General features: G+C 46.4%; 1 protein-coding gene across 1 annotated transcript; it reads right to left on the reverse strand.

The window, feature by feature from the left end:
- Window positions 1-1,426: 1,426 nt before the first annotated feature.
- LOC125758409 (THAP domain-containing protein 2-like) lies at window positions 1,427-2,709 on the reverse strand. Its single transcript, XM_049415498.1, has 2 exons — window positions 2,467-2,709; window positions 1,427-2,305 (listed from the first exon to the last, which is right to left on the reverse strand). The coding sequence occupies exons 1-2, from the start codon at window positions 2,617-2,619 to the stop codon at window positions 2,051-2,053; spliced, it is 408 nt and encodes a 135-aa protein (XP_049271455.1). The 5' UTR covers window positions 2,620-2,709; the 3' UTR covers window positions 1,427-2,050.
- Window positions 2,710-18,266: the final 15,557 nt, after the last annotated feature.

Raw genomic sequence — 18,266 nt, forward strand, 5'->3', positions numbered from 1 at the left:
CTGCATTTCTGACACCTGAGCTTCTTCAGTGCCGCATATACAGCATACCCTGCCACGTACACCAACACCGGGATGATGTCCTTCATCTTTGTCAATGTTTCCTCCGTAACAACAACGTTGCACTTCGGCCGTAAGCAGTTAGCTTTCCCATCAAGGTCCTGCCATTCTTCGTCTTCTTCACTCACACTCCTAGAAGTGGCGACCGTCGGCAGTGTGCTTTGCAAACGCAGCTTGTTTTCACATTCTTACACCTGTCTTATCGACACGTGATATTGAGATCCAGCAAGCTGTCGGTATTTACCGAACCGGTCTTCCAGGCAGTCGGTCTGAATTTTTCCAAGCAATACATACGATAGCTTCAATTCGTCCAAACAGTACCTGACGATTTCAATGAGGCCTTGAGTTTGGTGAAGGCCAGCATGTGTCTCCTTAGTCAAAGTCCCACTGTCGCAATCTTTCGTTCTTTTCTTCCACTCTTCCATCCAGTCCAGGAAGTTGTACAGAAAATCTATTTTGCGATCCTCCACCGAAAACACGGGCTCTTGGAACTCATCTCTCAATCTTGCTCCTTTGGACGGAGTTTTGACGTTCACAACTTTCCACCATTTTGTAATTATCTCGATGAACATCGCGGTGCCTTCTACATGGTAGAGATTGTGCTTGTTCCCAATTTCTCGAAGAGCGGGAGGGACGGTTTCGTTTAGCACCTGCAAAGCAAGCTTGACATTCTGCTTCTCAATGTCTGTCGGAAAAAGCGCTTTTCGCGACAGTGTGTAGGCGTGCCTTAGTAGTTGGCCGACCTCGATGTTGTACATATCTACAATAGTACCAAAAGATGCCGAAAGCATGCGCCTCTCCGATGTGGCGCCCTGCTCGAATTCAGGGAAATAGAAACACTGTTTGTGGTTGCGCTGTCTTATCCAGTTGTTTCGGACGCATTTTAAAATGTGCACTGGATCAATTATAAAAAATAAAGGCCTTTTGGGATCGCATGGATGCGGATAAACGAAAGAGGGCGAATCGCTGATTGGTCCTGACGCGAACTGTTCCATTGCCTTTCGGTTCACTTTATTGTTGTCAGTTACAACACAAATAACTCGGTACCCGATCCTCTCTAGACCACAAATGACCTCCCTGAGCGAGTTGTGCAGAATAATCCCTGTGGCGCCACGTACAGGTACAGGTACAATATGCGTACGTACAGGTACAATATGCGCAACTTCTTTAAAATTACAGCAAATGCTCTGTACCATAAAAACCACGGCGCTGGTAGCTGCCTCAGGGGAGTTCTGCGCTATGCCGGCGATGTTGCCGCCTTTGTAATCAAAAAAAAGGTTTAATGTGGATCTCGTCCAGCATGAGAGTAACAGCGCGTTGACGCTCGTCCAGGTCAGATATCCTTGTCTTCATGTACCGGAAGAAAGTAGAACCTTCATTTTCTAACTGCGGATTCATTCCGTGTGAGGAACATATAGACCTGATAGTCATTGGCTGTGGCATTGTGATAGTGCCATAACTGCGCATAAATTTGTACGCATGGGGCGATATCGTAAACAGAAGGCAACAAAACACCATGAATTCGGTTGAGTAACGCCTTCGCACCTTATTCTTAGAAAGCAGCTTCAGCTGTTCCGTCAGGAATTGTATTGCATGGCCGTTGTCCTCTTGCGTCGGTGTTGACAGCTTACTCAGCAGAAACGAAATGGCTTCAACAATCTCGTCGGTATGTCTCTTCGTAGGCGAATACGCCACGTTTGTGTCCCATGCCTCAACACTGTCAAGGAATTCCGTTACAACCCTCTTGCTGCTTGCAGTAGGGGGAACGCACAAATTGCGCCCCAACTTATCTGTCGGCCTCTTCATGAAGTGGAATGTTGTCGTCAAGTCAGCTTTTACTACAAGCGAGTATTTGATGGAAGGCGCTTCGTCTTCGACGATGTGGAAGAGCAGAAGACGCTCGCCGCTCTCAATGCAGTGCCAGAAAGTTGACTTTCTGCTTCTGATGTGGGACGCTATGTCTGAATTGCACTGCACTGTGTCTGCCTCTTGGTCACGGCGAGATGTTTCCGCTGATTCCGCAAGTGCTGCCTGGTGCCGCTTCCAGCCGTTTTCGCTTGGAGTCGGGGCTTTCTCTTCTTGCGCACTCTTTAGAAAGGTAAGCCGAGCAACTCGGAAATTTGGATGGAATTACACCTGGCAGAATGCGCGGACTGAGCAATGGTGCAGTCACCGTGCGTCCAGTTTCTTCGTCAATGTACGAAGCCTCTTGTGTTATGTCTTCGGGCGCGAAGTGCAGCTCGCACACCTACAAAAAATATAATAAAAATAAGTAAATAAATAAATAAAACTGGTTTATCCGCAATCTTTCCGCAAGCAGACCAATATTATGTACTATTTGAAGCTGAAATACACTGCGTACTTGTGATCGCGCTGTGAAGTATAAGAAAATTCTGCAGGACAACTCACCCGGGAGTACTGCGAAGGAATGAAGCTGTCTCGTGGAATTGCGCGCAGCCATTTTCTGCGCAGCTGGTCGTCTTGAGGAAATCTGAAAACGCGCACTTTGCACGTCGAGTCGTAATTTCCACGGCACTGAGGGACACAACACTTGTTCGGCATGATGAAGTCAATGCACCACACACAAGACAGTACTCACAACGTCGCGAAAACGGGAAATTGCACTTAGAAGACCGACATACCTCGTGTGACACCGAGAAGCAAACTGACTTTAACTGCGGCTCACGGTGTGCCACCGCACTACCTGTAATCCGTCAATGAAAATAGTCCTTCTGACCACAGCGTTTCCCCGCTGGGAGATAATATTTCACTGAACTATATCTTTCGTATGATTAACGCAGCTTTGTTTCGTCTTTTGTGTTCCATTATTCAGAAAAATGCAGGGAGTTTCTAAATGACTACTAGTGCACGTGCATTGCACGTGTGTCAATTGGTATCCATCCGCTCTTGACCACGTTCCCTAAAATCGAGTCCCCGGGAAAGCCACTTTTCCCCGCCGCCGCCGGTTGGTGACGTCAGCACTCGGAATGCGGAGAGCCCTTCGGCCTTTTCAGTCTAGAGGGTGTTGATTACATACGAGGGCACATCTGTGGCGGAGAGAGAGAAACGGGAGAGGAGAAACGAAGCGGAGGCAGCGCTCACGCCACCTCCTTCCATCTCCGGGCGCTCACGCGAGGAGAGGGGGGGAGAGTTGACACATGCGCAGTATGGGTGCGGACGCCGCAGAACGGGCACTGCCCCGAGCGTAAGACTCTTTCGCATCTAAAAGGTACAATTTTAGCAGCGCGCCGACAGCAGAGTCTCTGGGAAACTGGACTTGAAGCTCAAATTGGCGAAATCGTATCACCTGGTCACCTGCCGCTGCATTCGCGCCAATTCTGAGTTACTGATGCTGTGTTTGTGTGCCGCTCGGCTTATATGTGTGTTTCCCGGGGAGTTCATTGCCATCAGCGCGTGGTCCGTTTTGTAATCAACACGTGTTGTGAGCAACATTCACAACTCAAAAGCTGCAAAAAATTACAGATGATTACATTATATTGTCACAGAACTGTGTAAAGTTGATGAGGAAGGCCGTGTTTATGCAGGAGGTCACCCCTATAAGTTTTTTTTTCACTATTGAAATAAATAGGATATTGTGAAATTATTGCGCTGATCGAGCTTCTTAGGAAAACTATCACTTCCAAACTGCTTCGCCAAAGCTGCCTACAAGGTTGTTTCTAGACTGAAATTTTATGATGAACATGATAAGGCACTTTTCTGATCCCTAAGTTGTTTTTAACACAAAAAAATTCACTACTCTGATATGCAGTGCCAAGAAAAAAAGTAAACTTCGCTTTTAGAACGATGGAATTTTCATAGAAACGTCATAAAAAATACGTGACTTGTCTTATCCTGCACTACAAACCTTCTAAAAGACTTAAAATGATAAATGACTCGCACATTTTGATTATTTTTGAAATAATAGTTTTTCTAAGTTAGCATACATGATTGATCGTTATAACAGCTGTGTTTTTTTGTATTCATTCTAGGTGGCTTAAAATTGGAACATGTCCTAGTATCAGGAAGATGAGCCACGGCTGAAATTTTTGACAAAATTAGTGCAGCAGTTCAAAAGGTGATACTTAGCCCCGCATCCCCCTAAGGCAAAAGCCTTATATGCCTCACCAGACGCGAAAATTGACTGTCGGCGGCGTTCGACCGGGTCGGCGTCCCGCTTCAGCGGCGTCAACACGAGTGATGCTAAATATCACCATCAACACGTGATGAAGACCCCATATGATGTCAGCATGACGTCACAGATGACCAGATTTTGTGACGTCATCTTGGTGTCGCTATGACGTCATCATGTCGTCACATTAAGATGATGAAGTCGTCACACGACATCATCGCCTGTTCAAAGACGGGCCGACCACGGGGGCAGGGCAAAACAGGGTGAGATGCAGAAGCAGTGCCTCCGATCTTGGAGGCTGTGCAAACCACGTTAGGTGCGCAAAGTTTTCGCAGGGTGCCAGGGGAGGAATAATGCATCGTCTGAGAAGAAAAAGAAGATGGCTGTCACCTTCGAGTCCTTTTAGGCGAACGCATGAGAGAATCTGTGAGTAATTTTTCTCCTGTGACCTCCATTGAATTGACTTGAAGCACGGGAAAATCCGTGATATTCGGTATTACGTTGGCCTTGCTTATAGAATGATCAAAACACGGCGGTATAGTGATAACCATAACAACATCGCCTCATTAGTCGTTGGTGTTTTTGGACTACTCACAAAGAATATTGTTTTCAGAAATCTACACTTGACGTTGCACAGTGGCCCGATAAAATGCCAAAAATTTACAAGAAGACTTCGCCTGACTTATAGGAAATGTCGTAGAAAGAAATATTTTTGGAGATTTCCATTTCTATTCGACGTTAACGTACAGCAATAAAGTGTGCGAACTGGGCCTTTTGCGGACTGGGTTAGTTCACTTTCGTAGCCGCTCAATTTCTCAAATTTCCGAGAGAAGCGCAACACAAAAATCACCTTGGTCTCGACTTAAGAGCACGTTGTATCATTATTGAGACCGAAGACAGTCGCTTGCCTGAAAAGAAATTGTGTATTTGAAGATTAGCCGCACTTTATTGAGTTTGTGTTGATATACAATGGGAACTCCATGAGTAATTCATCACGTAACCATTGTACTTTCTAACGCTTGGAACATTGCTAACAAGCGAGATTGATTGTACTTTGAAAGTAGATACAACTCAATCTTTCGTCATCGCTTTAGCAGAAGCCTGGCTAAGCACACCGGTGCGAGACGACGCGGTATTTCATGAGTCATCACGTTCTTTAATCTATTGCCGCGGTCTCATTGACGTCGTCGCGAGAAAGATGTTCTCGCCATATCTAACAATTTCGAGTCATTCCAAGTCAATGTCGAGAAGAGCTTAGAAATTGCCTGGGCATGAGTTGTGTTTCGGATCCGGAAAACAATACTAGGCGCTTGTTATCGCCTTCCCAGTGCAAGTCGTAGTTCTGTTTAAGATGTGCGCGATATGTTTAGTTGTGTTCTAACGCAGCACTTCTCGGCATCGATAGTGCTGGTGGGTGATTTTAACGATTCTATCATGGGAGCTTGACCCAGCTATCTTTTTGCCAATTCTTTTTAAAGTCAAGGTTTTCTTGACTTTCGTGCTATTTTTTTTCCTCCTGCCATGTTGCCCTTCAGCCCATTCAAGTAAATAATAACAATACCTGGTGTGTCATGTCCCAAAACCACGATACGATTATGAGGGACGCCGTTATGAAGGGCTCTGGAAATTTCGACCATCAGGCGTTGTTTAACTTCCACTCACATCGTACAGTAAATGGGGCTCAAGCATTGCGCCTCCATCGAAATGCGACCGCCGCGCAGGGATCGAACGCTCGAGTTTCAGATCAGCAGTCGAGCGCCGTAACCGCTGTACCACAGAGGCGGACATCAAGTTATTAATGACACTACCAATATACTGGATATACTTCATACTACTTTTTCTTATCTTCTTTCTAACCTATCATAGTCACTTGGATTGAGTGATCATTTGGCTAATTCACTGGGTCTTCGTACTCCCAATGGAGAGCAAATAATATTCACCGAGCGAATTATAAATTACAACAGGGCTGATTTTGATGCAGTTAGCACAGAGCAAAGCCGTCATTCTGGCTGATTTACGGGTGGCTTCGAGAACCGAATCATGGATTCTAGCTGGAACGTTTTTCTCAGCAAAGTTTCCTCAGCAAGCTAACCGGTAAGTATATCGCGCTGCGCAATGTTTCGCAAAGATATACAAATGATCCAAAATGATTTTCTAATAAAAAAGTGGTTCCATCGCATTGCGAAGAACACGTCATCCAGAAGTGGGTGAAATAATTGTGAAGTAGCAATTATCGCCTATGTATCTGCCCTGACACAACTGAAAGCTGACTCCTAGCAGCATACTTCAGCATCAGTATTAACTGACAACCCAAGCAAGATCTTGGCGCACCATCAATCTTAACCACAACGACACATTTCGTTTAGTCGATGCGAATGGTGCGCCTAGCACCGAACCTGCTGTGCCGAAATATTGAACGCTCTCTGCAACAACTTTAATCGATGCACTGATCTGGCACGTACTTACTCACCCGATAACTACTGAGCCGTGGCTCCTATGATGATTTAACCCGCTGGTATGTCTAAACGAAATTTAAATATGGAAGCTCTCACTTGAACTGCCGTCCCTTGCTTCTCGTCATAAGCTTTTCAGCTTGTGTTTATTTCACAAAATATATCATCATAATGGTACTGTTCATTACACACTTATTTTCCCCCTTCTTGATCATTGTAATACACTGCAGCAATTTATCGCCAGAAATCTCTTGACTGGAACCACCTTCCCGGATCTGTGGCCACCACCACCAATCATCACTACTTTCTTTCCGAACAAGCTAACCTGGTATAGCAAAGCAATCCAATTTACTTTTTCTCTTCGTAGGTAACATTTCTCTTTCAGTTAAAATTACACGAGTAATGAAAATCATCGTTCATCACTCACCATACTGTGTTCGGCCCTGATGGTATTACGATATAAATTTCTTAACACACACTTTTGAGCAAGCCTGCTATACAACACTCTTACAAAAAAAATCGCCAGCTCAGCGCGCAACAAGCAGCACAGTCACAGCGAAAGCTGGAAGAGTGGCATTTCTAGAGCCCGTTGTTGTTGTTGTCCTCTCCTCATGGCAATACCCAATGGAGGGGATTGGACGAGTAGTTAGTGAATTCTTCCTGTATTTTCCGTATGGTCTAACTGCTTGGTACCCTAGCCCGTTGTAGACCCTCTTGGGGCTACTAATACAAGTACACTAGCAAAGTACCAACTACGCCATAAATCATCGTAAATTTCATGAAGTGCGGAAGCACCCACTATCCCATTATTCATCATTCTGCGGCGAAGCGTCGTACCAGTTTCATATCTGTGAGGTGTTATGCGCACATTGTGTTGTCGATCATGACGTTGAAGAATTATGGCTGGGCCTTTTGTAACAATTTGGAAGCAATCAACGACCCGGTCACTCGTTGCGCACTTTGCATTGTGTGATGCCTTGTTGTCATTTTACTCTTCTACACCACTATATTACATACGTTAACAGTATTGCTTGCCCGACATGACACCTGTATTGGGCATTTTTTGAAGGAGTTTCAAGCACCAGCGTAGCTCTGTGGTAGAATACTCGACCGGCACGCAGCGGGCCAGGGTTCAAATCCCATCCCTGGGAGAATGGTAAACCTAAGAGAGAATCCCATCCGTTCCCATAATTTTTTTCTCGCTTCATTTTTTCTGATTTCACGCGAAATCGGTTACGAACAGCTGCGGCGGTGGCAGTGGATTACTACGCGCCAAAATCGGCTCTTGTTGCGCTCTCGTAACAGCTTTCGCTATAATATATACAAGGACCCCAAACACCATCACTTTCACCAGGGAGGCACCAGGGACAGAGAGCACAGAGTAGCTGCTTACTAATGGCTAGGTAGGCGGTAGGTGTAAGCAAAGAATAACATGCACCACCGGTGGTATCTGTCGCCCAAGTTGATGCAATCGCTTGATCATGGAAAGCGATGTCAAGGGCTTGCAACCATCCCGGCTGTTAGAGGCGCTCATGCTTGGTTGATGATGATAGTCAGTAGAAGTGGCCAACGTTCCAAGAAAGGTTTCTCTCATTTAATTTTTTTCTTATTCAGCGATAGTGGTTGCGGACACCGGCGGCGGCGGCGGTGGACAACTACCCCGCTGCCGTTGTGATCTGTTAACAGCTTTCGCTGTAAAATAAAGTATTTGGGTAGTATTTCTGCCACACAACTAATCGTCATCTGCCTCGCGTACTTGCGTTATCACCGCGGTCCCGGCACTTCGCTGTCGCTGACGGCGTGCGCGCTATGAGCGTGGCATAGCATTATTGGTAGTACAGTGGCGAGATGCAGGATTTCAAGCACGGAAACGCGAGCAAGCCACGGGAGTATTTCGGGAGAAATGCTCCCGAAATATTTTATTTTTCTTTGAGTGTAATGAAAAAAAAAAAAAAAAAACGCCAGGCCTGCGCGGAAAGCGCAGCACAGGCACAGTTACAGCGAAAGCTGGAAGAGCGGCATTTCTAGAGCCTGTTAAAAACTTTGTTTTGGTTACTAATACAAGTACACTAGCAACGTACCCACTACGCCACAAATCATAATTTTTGGTAAGTTGGGAAGCACCCACCACGACATTATTCGTTATTCTGCGGAGAAGCGAAGTGCTATCTGTAAGGTATTATGTGCGCTTTGTTGATGCGACAGTTGATGACAATTAAGAATTATGGCTGAGCCCTTTGTAATGGGTTGGAAGCTTTAAAGGACGCACAAGTTACGTAATCCACACTGTGTGACGCCCGGTCGATATTTAACTGTCCCACCACGCTTTAACAGATACGTTAACCTGAGAAAGGGAGATAGACAGAGATAGATGAAATGAACTTGATTGAGACCCTGAGGAAATGGATCATGGGAGCCTTTAGGGCTTCCTTGGCAACCAATAAAGTGCACTTGCAATGAACCTAATACGCAATAAATCATCATAATTTTTGTGAAGTAGGGAAGCAGCCACTATGTAATTTTTCTTCATTCTGCGGAGAACCGTGGTACTCGCTAAACAGCTGTAAGGCATTATATGCACTTTGTTGATGATGTTGCTGATGACGATAAAGAGTTAGGGCAGCACCCTTTTCAATGGGTTGGAAGCATTCAGCAACCCAATCTTTGCGCAATTCGCACTGTGTGACGCCCGGTTACAGAATTTGCGTTGTGAGACGCCTGGTTGTTATTTTACTCTTCTACCACACTACAGTACAAATGTTAATGTGGTTCCTTCCCGACATGAAGCCTGTACACGGTCTTTTGGCAACGCAGTTTCATGGCTCTCAGGTAAAATAATGGGCTCCGATGCAGAGGACCCAGGTTTGAACCTTGTTCCATCCCGGATATTTTTTCTCATTTAGTTCTTTTTTCCTTATTTCGCGCGATAGTGTTTACGGACACCGGCGGCAGTGGCGGCGACGGACAATACGGCGCCAAAAACGGCCCTTGTTGTGATCTCATAACAGCTTTTGCTGCAAAAAGAGCGTGTTTGATTCTTTGCGGTTAGCCATCACTTGACACGTACATGACTCTCTTTGAAGAGATTCGTGAACTCTCTTGGGGGCTGAGATTCGGTGCGCGCTAGGAGTGTGTCCTGAATCTCTTAGGAAGAGCGAAATGACTCTTAGCTGAATGATCAAATTTCCAATGCTGAAAGAGTCAGACTACTCTCGCCGGTGACTCTGCTAAGCGGGTCCAACGACATATGGTGAAGCTTGATGTGACCATATAACTATTTTATTTTAGTCGATTTACTCGTGTTCTGGTGTTGCGCGACTACTGTGGAAATAGTGAAGTATTCATTCGAAGCAAGTCCTATCAAACTAGCCGTTGTGCCGAGCTACCACAAAAAAGAAAAAAAAAGTTCAGGTTTAGGATTACGTTATTAAAGCTCATCAAAATAGGTCACGAAGAATTTCCCAGAGAGTGAAATGGAAGTGAGCAAAGATGGTCAGCATTTCCAATTAAGTAGTTGAGGTAGGTCTCGTTTTCATGGCTGTGTGAGTATAGACTACCGAAATGTGGGACAGCGATGTGCGTAGTGTCACATGCTGCACAAGACACTGCAGAAGTCAACATCATGCTTCGTCATTTATTCCTTATGAATATGGATAAATTAAACAGTAGTGATGGACGGATGCATGAGACGCGTGACTTGCTATGAAGTCGTTTCTGTTCACCGTGAGTAGCCATCAAAATGCTATCTGAAAAACGGAACGTAAAATTGTAATGAGAACACCAAATTGTGATAGAAGTTTGAATAACACTCAACAATAAGGGATCCATATATACACGAAAAAGGCTCACAACAGACGGTGAAATGAAAAGATATATAGTAAGGAGCAATGTATTTGTCGTCGTAGTGTAAAACATCCTTGCAAACAGTGGCTTTACCGGCATGTTGTCTGGTGATTAATTTGCAGCCCGGGTTTACATGAACCTCTTTTAAAGTACGGACGAAACTGGTTCAGTCTCCTTTGCGTGGATGCCACTGACCCTTTTCCTCCGTCGTATTGGCCAACGAAGGGGAGTGTAGCACCGAGTTTCTCATTTACAGGGCGAACGGCGCTGATCTCTTTCCGATCACGAGTGTTGAGGCGACAGACCGTAGTGGCACCTTCGTGTCTCAGAGTGTACCCGTCAACTGGAGTGAACAGACAGTAGAGGCGATCCGAGGCTCTGGTAATAACACACGCAGATTAACGAAACCACTGTTTGGGCAACACACCGTAGCTCTACCCACCTATTGCACGATTGTTCTGCTTTAAATATTTCTTATCGAAAGCAAATTTTAACGGAACCAAAGGTAGCAACCTCGATATGCAATATGCACAGGCTATGCGCGAATAAAAGCACTTCTTTTCTGTTAGGTCGATTCAAGCTTTTGCTCCCTTAATAAGTCCGACTTTTCACCGGCATATTCCGTTGTGCACAGAACGGACAAAAAATAGATAGTTTTTCTTCTCTCTGTCCGTTAATTGCGCAACACATCCTACAATGTCATAATAGGAAGTTGATTGCAGAAGTTAGTTATCTGTATGTCATTTTGAAGCAAATCTCATATCTTCCCTTCACTACGTGTCAGCAGATTGTCGATCGAAAGCTAGGCAAGACCGCTCTAGTAGTAATTAGACAGCAGCGAGTAAACGGAAAAAGTGTAAAACCTAACCGCCGACGGAGCCAAGAAACACATTCAAAACCCCGACAGAGCGACCATGTACGAACTACCTCACGTACTTAGTTAAAGCTTGAATGAAACTAAAGACATTAAACAACTGAGCAATAATCAGTTGAAAGAAGTGACAATGCTTCACACCCACACATAACCGTTGAGCTGAAGCAAAAATTAGTTCCCATTATGAATGCAGAAGCCGACGAGCAGCCATTTATGAATTACTACTAGGTCTAAACGCTTAGTCGAAGTTTATGTTCCGTGAAGAACGAGGAAAACTATCAGAAAGAATTGCATTTATAATTGAAGTACGCTGCCTTAGAAACTTCCACCTCCAACAAGTAGACGAGCGAACTTCGGCGCTCTGAGATCACCGACTTTTCGTGCTGAGGACTATAAACCACTTACAGTAGTGTAGTGCTTCCAGCGGTCAGGCGAATTCGACAAAAGATAGCCGGTAACCATAGGCACTTCTCCACGTCAATACATTTATTCAGCCTTACAACTCCTGTATTTTTTATGGGGAACTGGTTTGAGAACCATGTTGAGCAGCTAATCTAGGTGGTGTTTCACGAGCACGCTCGCGCTCCCGTTCGCCGCGACAGTCAGTGTGGCCGGTGTCTTCGAGCGGTAGGGGTGTTTTCCCTATAGCTGAGTTTGTGTTTGCCCTAGTGGCTCCGGCCCACCTGTGGCCCTGAGTCAGCATTTGGCGCCTAACGTGGGGCCGGCTGGTAACTCTCGGAATTGGACACCGATGATATTGTTTGGCAGGTATAGCTTTTTAGGGGCGGAGCTCCTTAGGATCGACGCTTGTCTGCCGTTGCGCCATAGCCAGCAGCTAGTACTCGGAGCGCTCGCTCTCGCCCTCGGCGCCAAACAGAATTCTTCTTCCTCTTGTTGTTCGAGCGCAGGCAAAACCACACATGAAATTGAAAAAGAGGAAGCAAGCGAGGAATAGAGAGAAAGAAATTTTAAAAATTAGGAAAAAAAGTTAATAAATAGGAAGGTAATAAATAAAGAGTAAAAACTGCAAAAGAGAAAGATAGAGGATGAAAGAAAGAGAAAACGGGAGAGAAACAAAGAAGGCTGCCCAGCTCCGCACTTCCTTCAGAATCGATCAGAAGGACATGCATTGACCTCGTCTTCTCAAATTTCAGGTTGGATCCCATACAAAAAGCTTTGGATTTAAATTTCACCGATCATAAGGCGGTCCTAATGAAAGGAAAACGCCGCCCACATCTCAACACCATATACGCATTGTGATTATTAAACAACTTTGTATATACTGTACGCACGTGTTGTCACGTCTTTGCATGATCGAGTGGGCAATGTACGGGGGGATTCACGGTTAATGGTTCCCCGGAGCTTCGCCCACTCGTCATCATTCACTTCGTGGAGATGCTGTAAATTTTTGCACGCGTTTTTGTTATTGAAATTTTTCTATTTCGGTGATTGAGGTGCGATACAGGGTCCCCTTTGAGGTTTGCTTGCGTGAGTATGGGCGGTTTTGCAGTACTCTGGGTTTTGTTTGTTGGTTTACTGTGTCATTTTCTACTTCTTTTCTGTTTCCATGGAGACCCGTTCATCCACAGGCTAATCAGCCTTGAGGAGCGACGAGCCATGGTAGGAAGCTGAGGCCGCAGCAGAAACCGGCGGCAGCGACCACAACTTGACAAGGCGGCCTTGTCGCCTGTGGGCCAGATCGCGGCTCTTTGCGAGACCTTGGCGGCTCGGCTCGCGGACCTCGCTGCCGTCACGCGCACGCATCACGAGCGCAGGCAGCCTGTGGCATTGTCGAATTTGACGTTCGATGTTTTAACATTTAAGGGGCAAGACTCCGGCATGTGGGTCGTTGACTGGGTCGACGAAATTTCACTTTAGACGACTTTCCGCTGTATTGGAGCTCGATGTGCTCAAGCGGGCGCTGCCCGTTGCTGTGCGAGGTGCCGCGGCATAGTGGATCCGCCTTGTGTCCTAGGACCAGCTCGTCGCATAGTTCCGCGACGAGTAGCTGCTGGCAGACTGCGACTACCGAATGCGACGTGTGCTGGACGGTCAAACGCCGAACCAAGATGAGTGTTTGAGAAACTAGATTGGGGCTATGTGGGAGCTCTTTCATTGCACTGACCCCAGCGCCCCGAAGACCTTGGTCTCGCACGTTCTGAGACAGCGGCATCCTCGGCTCGAGCAATACCTCTTTGGCTGTTCATTTTCCTCCCTTCATGCTCTTGCAGACTTCCCTCGGCAGATTGCGTAGACGCTCCTTCGGGAGCAGCGCTACGCTCCGCCACTACCTGCCGAACCTGTCTTCGAGCTAGCCTTTGCTTGAAGAGAGAGAAACTCTGGGACAGTTCAGCCTGTGCCCGGTCAAGAACTCCCCTGGATGGTCCGAATGGAGATCTTGGTTCCCTTGGCCCTAATGGCAAAATTTTTCCGCAATTATGGGCGCCGTGTACTTTCAGGGTTGCTCCGGACGCCCATTCCCTACCACCAAACCGGTCTGCTCCCTCATAGCGGCTACGAAGTCCTCTGAAGGTTAGATGTTCCTCTCTCCGGCCTAGGTCTCTGCGCGTTCACTGTGGCGCCACTGCTCGGGGACAACGGGTGACTTAGGAGGGTTTTCACTATGCCTTGGTGCGCGGTACACTGCCACTAATGAGGCCGTAAATAATGTGTTTTCTAGTTGCACTTTCAAGGTGCAATATTTACGTCATCATTAGAAGTGCCGATTACAGTGAACTAGAAGGGAGGTAGTGCGATCACTGGCGTCCAATGCGTGACGCTGCCGATGGCTCCTCGCAGGAAAGCGTTGGTCGCAGAAGCTACACTGATCTCGCCAACGCTTCAAGTGCCTTGGATTGTCCTGAGACCTGGTGCGCAGCAGTGTAAGCACCATTCGTTCCTGCGCGTCGCGTCTCCCTTTTTGCAATGCTGCGCACCAGGTGTCGCGACTGTCGGTTGCACTTGTAGCATCTGTGACCACGGCAAAATCTGCAGTTTCGCTTCCCTCGTTCCCGCTGCCGTGCAGCGAACCTACTATCCTCTTCTAGTTCACAGTATACCGATTAAGCCACAAACGCGAAGTAGTTAAGATAGATTTACCAGCGCAAAAAAGACAGGACATTTAGGAAGGACACACACACATAGCGCTGCACTCACAACTGATTTATTACTTCGAACGCAGGGCCTTTTTTGTAGGCACGCGTCGCAGCAACAGAAAGATGACATCGAGAAAAGAAACGGTGGGAACCACGTGACACTGCTTGCCGAAAAGACAATCTACCGACGGTAACCACGCAGTCGAAAAATTCTTAGGCTACAAAGTACGGCCCCGATATGAAAGAAGTGACACTATAATTGATCTTAAAACCAACCAGCAATCCAGAAAAGCCAGGGCAGCCACACAAGAAAGAAAAAAGGTATAAAACGTTAAAAACTAAAATGAAAATATAAGAAATGTGTAGAGCACATAGTAAAAACTATTGTGTAAAGGACAGGGTAAAAACTATTAAAAAGGTATGCGCCGTAGGTACCTGACTTCCTTATTTGAGAGGGAAATATTTTCATTTTAGTTTTTAACGTTTTATACCTTTTTTATCTTCCTTGTGTGGCTGCCCTGGCTTTTCTGGATTGCCGGTTGGTTTTAAGATCAATTATAGTGTCACTTCTTTCATATCGGGGGCGTACTTTGTAGCGTAAGAATTTTTCGACTGCGCGGTTACCGTCGGTAGATTGTCTTTTCGGCAAGCAGTGTCACGTGGTTCCCACCGTTTCTTTTCTCGATCTCATCTTTCTGTTGCTTCGACGCGTGCCTACAAAAAGGCCCTGCGTTCGAAGTAATAAATCAGTTGTGAGTGCAGCGCTATGTGTGTGTGTCCTTCCTAAATGTCCTGTCTTTTTTGCGCTGGTAAATCTATCTTAATCATGAACCAACTCGCCCAAGCAGCCGTTTTAGCGAACTGGTTGCCAGCTCATTTACGGAATCTGGGTCCCAGCCGAGGGCAGAGACAACGACGAATATTGGGTAGTAAACAAATTTGTCTAAACTTCGTTCTTTCGGCTCCGTTTGGCTGCGCGTCGCCTGCATCCGCTTTGTCGCATAACAAAGTTCAGCAAAAGTCAGCAGTTCCACTTCACAATTTAGCTTTTTTAGGCGCACCAATTGAAATCTGGTCACGAAGTTCACAAAGATCCATTCTTTTATCCGAAACGAACGCCAAAACACAGCAATAAACAAAGCCACAAGTACGTTTGAAGTCGCAAGCACGAAGACTAGGCAAATTTGTGTACTACCCATCATTCCCATGGTGGCTGAACGATCGCAGCGCCAGAGTCCCCTCTAGTTAATTTTAGGAAACTCTATATGTTTAACCATCCGGACAAATGCGCTACAGAGGTAATGGAAATGTTCTGCATTGAAAGGGAGGGTTGGGTCAGGACACCGTCGGTGGTCTTTGGTAAAAAATTGGGGGACGCTTAAGCTTCGCCTTTAAGAGTTGAACGCGTTAGCGATATTCTGTTCCTAGTGCGCAGTTCGAACACTACGAGTGTTTAACAAAATGCGCGCACTAAGGCGTGTCTTATGTAATGGGTAGCATGCTTTAAACCAGGACCAATTATGCGCGAGAAATTTTTCGAAATTGCGATGCACCCACTACGTGGTCTTAAGAGAATACGCGCAGTAATATGTGTGCCTTTTGTGATGGGTGGCTGTCTTTAAACCACGAAGTCGTTATGATATTAACATGGTGTGACGCCCGATGGCAATGTACGCTTGTACCACGCAATATTACTGCGATATTACATCTCGTACTGTGACACCTGTATACAGGACGCGTATTTTTGGGAAGCATGAAAGTTACTTTCCGTGCAGCTCCAAGCAGAGGCGTGGCTGTGTGGTAGAACGCCTGCTTGCCACGCAGACGGCCTGGGTTCGATTCTCACTCGGACCCGAACATCTTTCTTATTTATTTTATTTGCAGCTTTTTCGGTTTTGCGGTCACGGACAAGATGATGATTTTTCGCTCACAACCAACGGCCCCGACGCCGACGGCGGAATTTCTGCGATACGAGCTCTTTAACGCTATCGCGTTAAAAGAAAGTTGGATACCTGGATTTACCGTGCCGCGTTAAAGTGTGTAATTTTTTGGACCGTCATCTATGTTCTTGCTTGTATTTCGCTTTTATTATTTTTCTCGGATTAATAATACACGTGCATCTCTTTGTCATGATTACGTATATTTACTGATACTATTTGCTCAGCTGCACAGATTTGTCCTTATCAGGATAACAGAAGTGTCATCCACATACCTACAGAAAATTTCACCTGAGAGGGCATGCAGTCCAAGATCAAAAAGTGAACCGACGGATGGATACACGGAGTGGGATAGGTTTCAAACAGGAGAAAGTGCCTCAGAACAGGCTGGCCGACGTTTCGATAGGTGGACCTATCTTTGTCAAAGGCGCCTTGTCATCCTTGGCGTGTTGGTTTTAGAGGGTTAGTGTTGACGTCATGTCCTGCGGTGGTGCTTGTCAGTGTTGGTGATTCCAGCCTGGAAAGAGAAAACTCGAGAGAGGAGTGTACACCTTGCCACATCATTTCAAGAAAGTTTGCAACGGCGTTCAAAGGTCAGGGAAGCTGCAAAGATGAAAAATTAAAAAAAAGAAGGAAAAAGGCGAGAGAGAAAAAAGGAGAAAGAAAAAAAACGAAAAAAGGGGGGGTCTACTAGAGCACTGCACGGGCCGATCTTTCCGGCCCGGGCCCGGCCCGGCCCGAAAACGCCATGCTCCGGCCCGCCCGAGCCCGGCCCGATGTTCCTAAATGTGGCCCGCACCAGGCTCGGGCCCCAAAGGTTTGGGCCCGGCCGGGCCCGTTTCAGTTAGTTGTGCTTTCAGCATAAAGGAGGCACTGTCCAACCTTCGCTTATTGTGAAGATACCTGCCGACAAGATATCTTCTAGAGATTGTTTTAGGAACTCCTTTCAGTGTCACAACTTTCACCGGTACTGTGTACACTTTCGGTGAATTACACGCGGAACACCCTTGCGAAATGATTTGCAGGGCAATATAAAATATAATTGGAGTCATAGCTGACTCTTTCATGTACGCACGCAATTCTAACCACGCAATCTCATTTTTGCATTTCAAAGAAGGCAACTGCACCCAACCTACACTACGTTTTCGTGTTCAAAACAACAGGGTTCTTTGTCCCACCCTTGTTCCCTGAGTCACCGCCACCGTCACCGCCACTCGGGAAAACGAGTGTCTCTATGGTGCGGCCCATTGCCACTAGTAATGGGAAAATCAACAACGGCGCTTGCCCTGGGATAAGAGTCGCTCCGCACCTTGCACTTAAAATGCACGAAAAACAACTCCTGAGATATTAATAACTCACAAGTCGCGTTGGCCAGTCTACGGGCATGTGAGCGTAGCTGCATACTCGAAATGCTTCCCCAGATACAAACGCGAACATATTATATACACTAATCTAGGCAGTTTACCGTTGCTTTCCTTACACGGTACCCAAGAACGTCTTTCACTCACTATAATGGCGGAAACTTATATTAGGCGTTTCTTGAAATCCCATGTAGCATACCGATGGAGCAAAATTGTAGACGTCTTGTACTGTGCAATTTCTATGTACGGCAATGCACTCCAGGTGGTTTAAATTACCCGGAGCCCTCAACGACGGCGTCTCATATAGCCTGGGTCGCTTCGGGAAGTTAAACCCCACAAAACAACAAAAACAAAGCTACACAACGTATACACGCAATTATACTTACGTATGAGACCCGGGCCTAATGCGGGCCTGGCTCAGGCCCGAGCCCGGCCCGAGCCCGAAGACCAAGGGCCCGAGCCCGGCCCGGGCCCGATTCAAGAACCCCTTACCCGGCCCGGCCCGCGGGCCGGGCCG

Source organism: Rhipicephalus sanguineus, chromosome 4, assembly GCF_013339695.2.
Source record: "Rhipicephalus sanguineus isolate Rsan-2018 chromosome 4, BIME_Rsan_1.4, whole genome shotgun sequence".
Taxonomy (NCBI): domain Eukaryota; kingdom Metazoa; phylum Arthropoda; class Arachnida; order Ixodida; family Ixodidae; genus Rhipicephalus; species Rhipicephalus sanguineus.